At 42.5% G+C, this 13,237-nt stretch overlaps 1 protein-coding gene across 1 annotated transcript in view; it reads left to right on the top strand.

The window, feature by feature from the left end:
- Window positions 1-13,237, top strand: part of RANBP9 (RAN binding protein 9) — an 87,754-nt gene that overhangs the window by 1,608 nt on the left and 72,909 nt on the right. The window contains 2 exon segments of the mRNA XM_032861424.1: window positions 1-30; window positions 33-341. The exon segment at window positions 1-30 is cut by the window's left edge and continues 2 nt beyond it. Coding sequence (XP_032717315.1) covers window positions 1-30; window positions 33-341 — 339 coding nt within the window.

The raw sequence follows: 13,237 nt of genomic DNA, 5'->3' as shown, positions 1-13,237 counted from the left end.
CTGCAGCTCCTTCTCCTGCTCGTTCAGGGCCGAGCCCCCGTGGGCGGCCTCGGCGGCCGCCCCCGCCACCGCGCCCCCAGCGCCCCCGGGCCTCGCCGCGGGCCCCGGCCCGGCCGGAGGCGGCCCGGCCGCAACCCTGGCGGCGGGCAGCAGCGCCGCGGCCCCCTTCCCGCACGGGGACTCGGCCCTGAACGAGCAGGAGAAGGAGCTGCAGCGGCGGCTGAAGCGCCTCTACCCTGCGGTGGACGAGCAGGAGACGCCGCTGCCGCGATCCTGGAGCCCGAAGGACAAGTTCAGCTACATCGGCCTCTCTCAGAACAACCTGCGGGTGCACTACAAAGGTACTGGGCGTGTGTCGTGCGGTGGGAGTGGGGCCACTGACCCGACGTGTCCCGCCGCTGCCGCCGACTCTCGACCCGCCCCCGACCCCCTCCCGCCCGGGGCCCGTGCCCTCCGAGGTGACTCGCCGCCCGTTCCGCTGCTGCGAGGGTGGGACCTGGGTCGCGGGGACAGGGGCCAGGTTCTTGGGGAAGGCAGGTGAGTAGAATGCCCCTAGGTGTAATGGAGCTGGTAATCCTAGGCCAGGAGGAGGACACCTTGAGGGAATCCAGGATGACAGGACATAACTCGCTTTCTGATTTCCCCTGAAGATAAATCTTAGGGCTCGGATAGAGGAATCTATGGACCCGGAGTTGGGTTACATTGTTCTCCAGGTGGCGGTGGGTCAGGCGTTCTCTTCTTACGTAGGGGGAACAGAGGCAGGATTCTGAGGTATGATTTCTAATTAAGGGAGAGCAGAGATATATAGGGGGAAGGGTAATCAGTGGAGGATTTTGTCCAAAATCAGGCCAGAGATTGTCTGGGGGGACAAAAGGACAAGGGCCCCAAGTTGGCATCAGTGTTTCTTACTCAGAGCAACTGGGAGGATAAGAGGTGAACCTCAGAAGTAGGTGTTTTTTTAGGGGAGCAGAAACCTACCACTACTGATTGGAAATGCCCTGTGTTTACGTGCTGGTGTTACATGAAGTCTGATTGGAAACGGGTATCTTAAAATATTACAGAGCATTTTAAAGAAAATTGGCTTATGTTTTACACCTGCAGTTAAAAACAAAAAGCAGCCTTAGGCTTGTGTTTGTCCCCCTCCTCCCTCACCTACCTCTCCTCTGTTAAAGCTTTAAACAGATGAATTTTATATAAAATTATAAATTGCTTTGAGAATTTTTGAAATGTAGCTCAAAATAATAGCATGTGTCAAGTTTACTTGTCTGGGAGAAAACAAAATCAGTCTGATGTATCAGTCTGTCTGGAACCAAATCCAGTTTTTAGGCCCCAAACCTGAAGCAGGAGCTTTTACATTCAAAGCAGCCTCCTTTTGATTGGCTACAAAGGAAGGGTCTTAATCAGATCCTAGTGACAGGGATGTAGAGGATATAAACAGTTCTTGTGGTTAAATTCTTAAGGCATGCAAGACTAAAATATGAGAAGAACCTTGATAAGTAAGTGCTATTTAATTAGGCGAATGGCGACAGAAATCTACCAAATGATTTGGCTGGAAAGAATCACGCACAAAAATAGGCCTTGTGGAATATTCCTTCTTTTTAGCCATAGATCCAGAGGAGTACTTTCAGTTTTAAATATTTTGTTTCTTAATCTAAATGGTCTAAAATGACCTTTGTTTCCTTTTTAAGTTAGGACATTTTGTTAAGACTCTGTGGAGGCTGTTATTTAATTTTGTGTTCCAATTTGTGTGAACAGTGCTGTGCTATGAAGTGTTTACTTCTTATCTGGCTACCGGAAGGCTTTTTGTTAGACTTGACGAAACTTTATCTTAAATTTATGGTCGATGGTTAATAATAAGCTTATAAAATCAGAGGCAGAAGGTATGGACATTTTTTGAACAAAGAATCCTAGCTTTGCTGAGTCCTGCAGTCATCTGTGATTTTAGGCATGTTATAGGACGGGGCCTCAGTTTCTTCCTCTGAGACATGAGAGTTGAGCTGGATGGTAAGGAAATTTCCAGCTCTGAATTTTCGTGAGATCTAGGTTTTGTGATGAGTTTTTTGTTTTGTTTTGTTTTGTTTTTTTTCTTAGCACTGTAACATGCCTTGATTAGTTTTATTAACTCCTTTTACATAAAATTATGATTTGGATCAGAGAAAAGTTCATGCTTATGAGGAATTGGTTAGAGTTTGGAATATTTATGACACTGCTGCTTCCCATTATTTTTCCTGTTGGCCTCTTTATTACTTTTTGTTGTGTAATACTAAGATTCACTTTCTGGAAACTTCACTGCTTTATAAACATGAAGCATTACTTCTGGAAGAACAGATTTTGTTATCTTTTTTCTTTTCTCTCCCTTTCTTCTATCTACCCTTTGTCTCTTCCTTCCCCCTTGTCACAAACACTGTTCTTTAACCCCCTTTTACTGCCTCTTCCTCTTGTCTTGTTATTTTAATGTGTGTGGGTTTTTTTTTTTGGTTTTTTCCTGTTGTCGTTCTGTGTGCCTTCTGAGTGGACCACACCAAAGTACTGGGCAACTCTGTCCCAGTAATAGGGGAAGGGAGCAAAGGGGAAGTGTCCTAGGTAGTGGAGAATAAAACTTTGAAGTCACAAAATAAGAGTGAATTTTAACATTTCATAGTGCCAATTTGATTTTTACCTCGGCATTTTCAGACATTTTTAACATTAAAACTACTCATAAAATGTTTTTTGCATGTTACAGAGTTTGAAAAGATTGATAATTATTTTCCATAATGGTGAGGATTGTTCTTACCTTTGAAATAGAAATATCTTGGTTTTGCTCTGAACATGCTCGCTTTTTAAAGATGTTATTCTTCTAAGTTGGAAGTGCTGTTTTGGGAAGCCATATGGTTCCTTAAATGATTCTAAGGGATTAATGTTAAACAATGCCAGACATACAGTTAAAGTTGATTGGATTGCAGAGGAAGAACAGGGTGTGTATATTATATGTTAAAATTTTTAAGAAGACCTTTTGCTTAGCAGTCACACACCAACTGTTGAAATATTCAGGCATAGCCCCTTTTTACTTTTTTAAAATTGTCAACTTCAAATAAGTACAAATGCGACGAGTTTAGATTTAGTTATAATGAGGACTTTATTCCAACTTAAAGCATTTTAATGCGTATGACAATGGATTCAATTAGTCCTAAATGTTTCAGTTACGGATTGCATATTTCTTATTTGTGAAGTTATCACATTTGGATACTTTACAAAGCTTTTTAATGCACACAAACGTGTTAGTGGATTTGGACAAGATGGTGGTATTCTCATTTGAGATGTGATAAAGTGGGAGCACCTGAGGGTTAGATTTTTCCCGGTCACAAGTAAGCCAGGGTTGGAAACTAATTTTCACCAGCTCTAAATTTAGTGCTCTTTCCTACCATAGAGTATTACCTATTTCAGTTTGTATTGAGTTTTAATTTTCGGTAATAGATAAGTCCAGATGCCTTGATTCTACTGATTTAGGGCAGCTTACAGGAAACAAAAGAGAAGTGAAAGTTGGAAATGATAGGTAGCCATAAACTAGTGAATTGCACTTTTAATTGAAGCATTATTAATGGTATCTAACCAGATAGCTGACATTTCTCGTGCTCCCCACTCCCATCCCTTCCAGTATCACCAGTCATCAGGCCTTTGACACTTACTGAATCACTTACTGAATTTTTTGCACTTCTTAAGGTTAAACAAATATCTTGACAATATTTGCTTGCCTACCAATGCAAACGTTTTTTAGGAATTATGGGGAACGATAGGTTTTATTTAAGGTTCCTTAAAATCAAGGAATTGAAAAACCAAACCGAGCTTTTCCCTGCGATCTCTGCCAGTACTATGGGAAATTTAGCTCCAAAAACAGTAGTTGGTAGTTGGAAGAATTACGTAAATTTAATAATCACATTTGTGGAAAAGTAGTGGTGATGATAATTCACAGAGCTGTTGCTGTAGGGCAAGTAGTCTGCTGGACAGTTGGTGTACATGCCTTGCTCTCCATGCATTTATTCGACAAGCTTTTAGTGAATGTTTACTTTGTGCCAGGTTCTGGCCGTGCAAAGGTGATAAGATACTGTCTTTGAATTCAGAGAGTTCAAAGCAGGTAAAACATACAAGCGTAGTGAGGGAAGAGTTCTGAACAGTCCTGTGGAGGACAGGAGGAGCATCGACCCCTGGCTGATGCTGGAAGTGATGAAGTTGGTGAGTCAGGGCCAGCTTTTGGGAGAGCTGAGGCCAGCATTGGGCCCGCAAGATGAGGAGGATGTAGGAGAGGAGGAGGGGGGCTAGGCATTACATGTGAAAATGTATAACTAAAAGCTTAAGAGGTGAGAACTACTGTATATGTTTGGATCTATAAGCAGTTTTGGAGTGTTGGAATTTAAGAGTGTGTGACAAGTAGCAGCTGGGAAAAGATTGAGAGAGGCCTTCGGAATATTTTACCGAGCTTAGATCTTATTCTGTAGGACAGGAGGAATCATCAAAGGATTTTAAATAGGAAGTGACTGGTTCATATTTTCATTTTTGTCATATTATACAACTAATTGGAAGATGGATTTAAGGAGAACAAGGCTGAAACTAGCAAACTCATTGAGAAGTCTCTGTAGGAAATAAGGACCTGAACCCGGTCAGTGGTGGGGTGGAGCAGAGCAGACGTATTTGTGATGTTTTCAAGTGACACTGATGGGAGTTGATGGAATGGTGGAGAGAGAAATCAAGGATGACACTTGGGTTTCTAGCTCTGTGAGTTTCTTGCAGTGAACCATGAATCAAATAATAATTGCAAGGAAGTATTACAGTGTATTTGGAGATGTGTAGGAATGGGAATCTCAGCCATATGACCTGACTTCACGGAAACCAGAAGAACCTGGAGAAGCCTTCCAGAAGGAACAGGAACAGATCTTCTGGAGTTAGGTGGCCCCAAGTATTGCAGCAGCTGGAGTTCAAGACATTTCACTTTATTCTAGTGCTGAAGTGACTCCGCTGTAGTTTCTGGTTGTTTAATTTTCTTTTCCTTCCTGACTGGTTTATCCTTTTCCTTCCTATTCCAGATTCCTGAGGGATTTAACAGATTGGATAAGCTAATTGCCATCATTCTTAGTTGGGCAGAGCTTTTCATTACATGCTGTGGTGTTGGATTGGTGGCCTTGGTGTCAGCTGTTAACCTGTGTTGGGTCAGCTTTAGGGTTGTTAAGGGTAGTTATGAAATACAGAGTGCCCTCCTGGCACAAGGAGAGTCCGGGCCCTGCTTCTTCCGGTAGGGGTAGCCTGTGAGGCCGTTTCTTGTAGGAAGGGTGGGCACATACCATAATTGCCCTGTGTGTGGGGAGGGGTCTAGGTCACGACTGATTTGGGAGTTACCTCTAGGTGGTGGCTGAAACTCAAGGAGAGGGTATGAGAGAGAGAGAGAGTAGGTAAAGTGAGAAGAGCTGTGGGCCACAGTTGGAGCCCTGAGCTGAGCGAGGCCAGCATTAAAAGACTGGGGAGAGTCCAAGAAGCACTCTTTAAGAGGTACCTGGACAGGGGAAGAGTGTGGTGTCACAGAAGTTGAGCAGAGTATCAGAAATGAGGAAGCGACTTTTAGTGTCAAATGCAACAGATCGGTTTAGTGAGCCGAGCAGAGAAATTTTTCCACTGGATTTGAAAATTAGAGCATTGTGACCTTAGAAGAGCAGTCTGAATTTAGTGATGGGGCAAAGATCAGAGTCAGTAGTGGAGATCGAGCAGAGAGGATAGCGAATACAGATTAGTCTTGAGAAATAGAGGCGGAGGGAGAGCTCACGTGGTACCTGAGGAGGATGAAGGTTAAGGCAGGATTGTTGTTGTTGTTTTAAATGGTCGATAGTGGAATTAGGTTGTGCCTGGTGATTACTTTCTAGTGTCAGCAAAGACAATGAAGATCCACAGAATCAAAATTATCCATTAAAACCCCTTTGGAAAGTACTGTGTTAGAGACTGTTGTATCATTTCTAAGTAAGTCTCGTTTTAGCTCAGCGGTGTGGGTGAAACTGAAGTGACATTAAGTTGGATGAGAGTGTCATGTTAGTCCGATGCACAGAGTCCCAGTGAATGTGTACAGAATTTAACATAGCTTCTGGCAAATAAAATTAATAGTAATAGTACTTGCTTTCGTTACCTTAACGTTAAAAAAAAAAAAAAAAAAGGTTAATTATGCTCACTACGAAGCCCAGTGCATTATTGACTGTGGTTTATAGCACCAAGGCATGTAGGATTTTGTGGAAAGTGGCTATTTTGGGGACACTGCCGGTACAGATTGAGAGATGGAGGGGGAAGGAAAGTGAAGAAGGGAAGGGTGAAGAAAAGCTTAGGAGGCCGACAGTGCTGGCTTGGAGGGAGGAGAGCCGTTCTGGAGCACAGGGCAGTCCTGAAGAAGAGCGGAGGACACGTGACTCCTCTGGAAATAGGGGAAGAGGTGAAGATGCGTGTGGACACTGACCGCTTTGTAATAGGAGAGTGAGGAGTGGCACAGGGCCGTAGACAGCAGCGGAGTCCCGTTATCTGATAAAGTCGGTGTGGCCGTGTGCTCACTTATCCGAGTTCGGGACTGAAGCTTCGCGTGAGTGATGAGAACGTGTAGCCATCCATGGAGGGGAATGGGGAAGTAGCCAACAAGAGGTTTCTCAGCGTGCGGTTGACAGCACTGGGAGACCCCAGCGAGAACAGTGGTTCGTAGTGGTGGCTGTTGCAAGACTTGGGTTTTGTTTGGGAGAGGGCAGCCGACCAGGCCAAGAGTAGGGAAGGCAGAGTCCACTGCTGATCTAAGGCTGTGGTTTTGCTGGCTGCCTGTGGTGGGAGGGTAGGCATGTGAGAGAAATATCAAGGATATTTGAGAGCTCTTAAGTGATCACCATGTACCCTCTACTGGAAGAGGAAAACGGGAAGATGGGAAAAAGGGTTCAGGGAATGGGAGTTCTCTTGATGTTCAAGAGGAAGTGTGGAAGCGAAGTGTTTAGAAAGGGGAGAGGATAGGGAGTTGTGTCCTAGAGGTAGATACAGGCATTTCAGCTCCAATGCCAAAAACGTGTTCCTGGGAAAATGTACTCCTACATGTTCCACAGAATTGGGCGCCAAAAGTAACAGGTCTTATGGCAAAAATCAGGCAGGGACAGACCATTTAAAACCTGTGGAACTTTGGGACCAGAGCCCCACAAAAATAACAGTCCTAGTAAAATACAAGCCCAGTTCGGTTTGTGCTGGCATTTGTGGCCAGCATCCCAGGCTGCTGATCCTTTAGAGCCTTAACCCCTGGCGTTGGGCTTCCTTCTTAGAGATGTGAGTGCTTGACAGCTGTTTAATCAGAAATAAATATCTGATTCACGGTTTAGCCCTTTTCGGCCCGCACCCACCTTTTCAAACAAAGAATAAAGGTGTACAGACTTCAGGTGTTAGAATGGCTAAAGCCTGACGAAAACGTGACAAGGCCCGTTGCTGGCGCACGGCCGGTGGGAGCTCGAGGTGATGCGGCCACTCTGGAAGGTGGTTCGGCAGTTTCTGACAAAGCTAAACATACTTTTACCAGCAGCTGAGCTCCTACCTGGCTGAAGTGAAAACTTAGGCCCACACGAAAACCTGCATGTGGATGTTCATAGCGACTTCTCTCATAATTACCCCCAAACAAGCAGCAGCCTCAGTGTCCTTGAGTAGGTGAATGGATGAGCCGTGATATATCCATACAATAGAGTATTATTCAGCGATATAAAGAAATGAGCTGTCTGTCCCTGCAAAGACACCTGCGGATCTCCAGTGCATGTATTGCTAAGTGAAAGAAGACAGTCTGAAAAGATTATATACTGTATCATTTCAGTTACCTGACATTCTGGAAAAGGCAAAACGATAGAGATAGTTAAAAAGAGTGGTTGTCAGGGGCTTGAGGGGAGGGATAGGCAGTGCACAGGGGATTTTTAGGGCAGTGAAAGTATTTTGTATGATGCTCTGCTAGTGGATACATCACACCATGTATTTATTTAAGATTTTATTTATTTATTTGACATAGAGAGAGATCACAAGTAGGCAGAGAGGAAGGGAAGCAGATTCTTCACTGAGCAGAGAGCCCGATGTGGGGCTCGATCCCAGAACCCTGGGATCATGACCTGAGCTGAAGGCAGAGGCTTAACCCACTGAGCCACCAAGGTGCCCCATCACACCATATATTTAAAACCCACAGAAGTTTTCAGCCATATAGAGTGAACTTTAATGTATGTAAATTAAAAAAATCATTTGGGGGGGCAAATCCCAGGATAAAATGCAGAATGTGATAAAACTGTCTGTATTACAAATATGTGAAACAGCATCAGAGAAGAGGGGGAAGAGTGCTGACACAGGTAACTTTGGAAATCAGTAGTCTGTAAAACTAAAGGTAAGAGAAACCAAACTTACCAATAAAGTTGTATCCCATGGGAATATGAATTAACAATTCAGATGCTGTTACTATACATGTATACTGGAATCAAACAATTAAATGGATGGTGGGTGGTGGGAGCTAAGTTTCTCATCAGTGGGGTGGAATTTTATAGGAAAGCAGAGAGAGAATGTTAGAATGATCGGTGTGGTAATAAAGTTGGAGACCTTAGTGTGAACCTCATGTCTGGTTTAATACAAACATGGATGGTTATGTGTAGAAATGTAGGCGCACACACACAGGGGTTTAGTATACATACATATATTTCCTTGCTCTTATCAATGAGAAAGCCCAAAAGCAGTGACACCCCAGTAACAGGGAGCATGCTTAGTAGCCGGATGTTAGAGAAATGGATGATTGCAGAAATGGCCGATTCTAGGACTGGGGCAGGAAGCAGGCACGATGAGCCTCCAGTGTCTTCTGGGGCCTGAAAGTAGCAAACAAAGAAAAACCATAATACAGGTATGTCAGAGGAGCCAAATGAAAAAGTCCCCGTGGCTAATTAGAGCAGCAAAGTAAAGTAGTATTGAGTTACAACACAAAGTAGAAAGTAAATATGCAAGAGACGGTCCCTGCTGATAAAAACAAAGAGGAGATATCTTAGTACTTTTTGATCAGTATTGGGCTTGAATTTTCCCCAGATGGCTTAATACAGTGGCAGGTGTGGCAGTTCCTGAAGGCACTGAACTTTGGACGTTAGGAATGCACTTGTGGAGGTGCCCCAGGTTTTTGACTTAGGGTTTTTTGTATGTTGCTAGGTTTTTCCCTTCACTTCGTTGATGGACCGGGAAAAGCTGTGTTAGGAACTAAATGACTTCTTTATTATGCTGACATCATTCCTGTATTTATCAAGTACATGTGAGCTAATTTGTATTCAAGAAATGTTTTTTGTAGCAGGACAGATTTCGTTAGAATTTACTCTTTCTGAGGTGGAGTAGTTTCAGGTGATGTCAGAGTCCAGAGTGTGGCTCCAGGAAGGAATGATTAAAGTTAGAGTTGGAAGTCAGTGGGAGTAAAGAGGTCCAAGAATTGAAATGTGAGATCAGTAAGATAATCACAAATAATTGGGAAGTGTGGTAATGTTGTATGGGACAGATACGTGTTGCTGTGAGGGCATATAAAAAGGAGGTTGGACAAGTCAGAGAGGTTAGAGCAAGAGTCATTGAGGAAGGAAAACGTGAGATGAGAGCAAATGGATGAGCAGGGCATAAGCAGGTAGGGAGGAAGGGTACAGCACTTTCCAGTTTGGTGTGGGGAAGAGTTGGGGCAAAGACCATGGTCAGGCCAGTGTGGCAGGTTCAGGAAGGTGGTGGAAAGTGCTGACGACCAGATCAGCAGGGTTTTCCTTGGCTGAACGCGAGACTGGTTGTATGGGGGAATAGAGGTATAAGGAAGACTGAGTTATATTTCCAGAAAGGCAGCTGGGACTGCATATTGGAGAGTGGAGGGGGTTGGAGGTGAGCTTCATTCAAACCCTTTCCTTCCTTGTACAGGAATCGACAGGTTGTGAAATGAAGGAGGGGGTCTTGCTGGTCCTAAGACCAGCTCTAAAGCTTTGAAGCAATAAATGTATTTTCTTTTTGAACTACATAGAAAATACTTAACATTGAAGACTTCGTGGTTTTAACAGTTTATACTTTGGTAGTGTGAGGTCGTTTTCTGGTCGTCACAGAATTCAAGGTGATAAGCTTCCTGCTGATGAACATCATTAGAAATAGGCCCTTCACTCTGACATTATTAGTCTTACCCAAGAATATGAATGCTTTTAATTTGACATCTCAGCTTTTTCCTAGGTCTTTACATTTAAACTTAATTTAAAAATGAAACAAATCTTTGAGCCTTTATGAAATTTTTCCATTGTCTAAGTAGAACATAGTGAGTATAATAGAACCTTGAAGATTAAGGATTATGTAGTTGTTGATAGTAATTTTTGCATGAGGGGAAAGTGTAGGGCAGTTTAATTCATGTATGGATTTAACGCATGGTTTACTAATTCCCAGGCAAGTTATATAACATCTGTAAGAGTTTTCTCTCTTTAAAATGAGGTTAATTTAAAAAAATAAAATGAGGTTAAAACCCATTTCACAGATGTTGAATGAGAAAAATATATACAAGAGCACTTAATTCTTTGAGAGAGAGTTTACCCTCAAATATTAATTTTCTTTCTCTTTTCCCATAGAAGTAGCAAGAATAGGAGATAGGAGAACAAGTGACGTGATCCCAGAAATTCTTATTGTAACTGGGTCCTTCTTGTGGGTTCAGAGCTTGCTCTGGATTGGACTTCTTGCATTTAAATCTCAGCACAAATCCTGGTTTGGAATTCTCACACAACATTATGACCTTGGGCGAGTCTCTTCTCTTCCCTTAATTTCCTTTCCTTAATAATAAATAGTACCTACTTCTGAAGTTGTTTTGAGTGCTAAACAGGTGAACAAATATAGTACTCTTGGAGTAGTGCCTTTCACATAGCATTAAATATATGGTAACTGTTGTCATCATCCTCATCATCATCATTGTTAAGAATACCTTAGGATTGGGACGCCTGGGTGGCTCAGTGGGTTAAGCCTCTGCCTTCGGCTCAGGTCATGATCCCAGAGTCCTGGGATCGAGCCCCGCATCGGGCTCTCTGCTCCGTGGGGAGCCTGCTTCCCCCCTCTCTCTGCTTGCCTCCCCCTCTCTCTCTGCCTGCCTCTCTGCCACCTTGTGACCTCTGTCTGTCAAATAAAATCTTTAAAAAAAAACAAACAAACAGACAAAAAAAAACTTAGGACTACTTTATCCCTAAAAGTTTTGGTCACTTCCCTTCCAGAAAAACCAAAACCAAAATAAAAGCTAGTTGATTTAGGACTCAGGGTTTTCTTTATACTTTTTTTTAACTAACATTTTTAAATGAATTTAGTTGGCCTGACCATTTCCCAGGCAACTCAATTATTTGAACACATATTTAACTTTTTTTTTTTTTTTTTTTTTTTTTTAATTTGACAGAGCACAAGCAGGGGGAGTGGCAGGCAGAGGGAGAGGGAGAAGCAGGCTCTTTGCTGAGCAGGGAGCCCGATGCAGGGCTTGATCCCAGGACTCTGGGATCATTGACCTGAGCCACCCAGGAGCCCCACATATTTACAGTTTAGATGTTTTTAAGAAGGGACCTGTGTCATTCTGCAGATTTATGCTATTTTTTTTTCTTCTGCTTAGCTCAGTGTAAATCGGTTACCTCCATATGTTAAAAGCAATTTGGGGGGTATCTGTATATTGCTGCTCTTGTTTTTATCTCCCTAACCAACTTTATCACCTCTCAGTGGTCACCAGGCTGAGAACTTTTGCCCATAACCTATATACTTAAGACGTCTGGGGACACAGGTTTTCGTGGTAATAAAAGGGAGAGGCTGAGTTCATTCATTTTCTTTTGGGCCATGTCAGAATGTGCTTATTTGCATTGCAAATGTAAACTTCACTGTTTAATGATGTAATATGATGAAGTGTATGGGAAAGGAAGGTATCTCATTGGTGTGTGATGGTTTATTGTATAGCTAAGATAACGATTTTTGATTTAAAAGAACATATTTAGTTTTAAAACAATCGTGATAAATTTGAGAAGGAATTTTTCTGCCCATGAAGGTAATGTTATAGTATGACTAAAGGACTAATGACTTAAGTTTGTATTGGGCGAAGCATATTTAACTGGAACAATGAATAATAGAGTATTTTTTGTCATGGAGTCATTTTGGGGATTGTGCAGACTTGTCTTACTCTGAGTGCTTTCTGACATGCTACTTCAACTTCTCTTTTTCTTCTGCTGTGGTTTTAGGGGTGTATTTTCTGTTGCTCACTTGATTTTTGTTCATATTCTAGCTTTCAGGCTAATTTGTGTCTTGGGTCAGAGACAGGGGAGGTGATTGTGAGCGAAGGAAATCCTTCAGGATTAGAATTGAAGAATAGCTATTTTTAAAAAGTTTAAAAGCCATTGTCTGAAGATTCCCTAAAGATTTCAGCAGCGGTATGATGATGCATTCCTTTCTTTAAAAAGAGAGAAAGAATATACAGCTAGAGATTAGATCTATTTCTTAGTAGGCTGTAATTGACCAAAGAAATTTGTTGAATCAGCCTTTGTGTAGAACTGATAAAAGTATGTCCAAGAACAGACTTAAGTTTTTTGTTTTTGTTTTTTTTAAAGATTTAAAAAAAAATTATTTAAGAGAGAGCATGAGTGGGGTCCTGGGGGTGGGACTGAGGGAGAGGGATAAACAGAACAAACTACCTGCTGAGCAGGGAACCTGATGCAGGGGCTCAGTCTCAGGACCCGCGATCATGACCTGAGCTGAAGGCAGTTGCTTAACCAGACTGAGCCATCCAAACTTGAAAATTCTTAAAGTAAGAAAGCTGCTTTGCCAATTCAGTTAATTATATAAAATTTCACTTAAAGATATACCCATGATATAGATGCTTCTGGTTTAAAAAATAGCCCATTTGGGGGTGCCTGGGTGGCTCAGTGGGTTAAAGCCTCTGCCTTCGGCTCAGGTCATGATCCCAAGGTTCTGGGATCAAGCCCCGCATCGGGCTCTCTGCTCAGCAGGGACCCTGCTTCCCTTCCTCTCTCTCTGCCTGCCTCTCTGCCTACTTGTGATCTCTGTCTGTCAAATAAATAAATAAAATCTTTTTTAAAAAATAGGCAGGCCATTTGACAAAAGAATGTTGCTTGGAAATAATATAGATTATAAGCATATTTGGATCTAATAAAATTAAGATCATACTTTCATCATGTTCTTCAAATGCATCCTTTTTCTCTTAAAAATATAGTCTACCCTGAAATATTAG

Source organism: Lontra canadensis, unplaced genomic scaffold (genome assembly GCF_010015895.1).
Source record: "Lontra canadensis isolate GAN:19392208 unplaced genomic scaffold, GSC_riverotter_1.0 scaffold21, whole genome shotgun sequence".
NCBI lineage: Eukaryota > Metazoa > Chordata > Mammalia > Carnivora > Mustelidae > Lontra > Lontra canadensis.
This window is presented reverse-complemented; position numbering and strand designations above follow the sequence as displayed.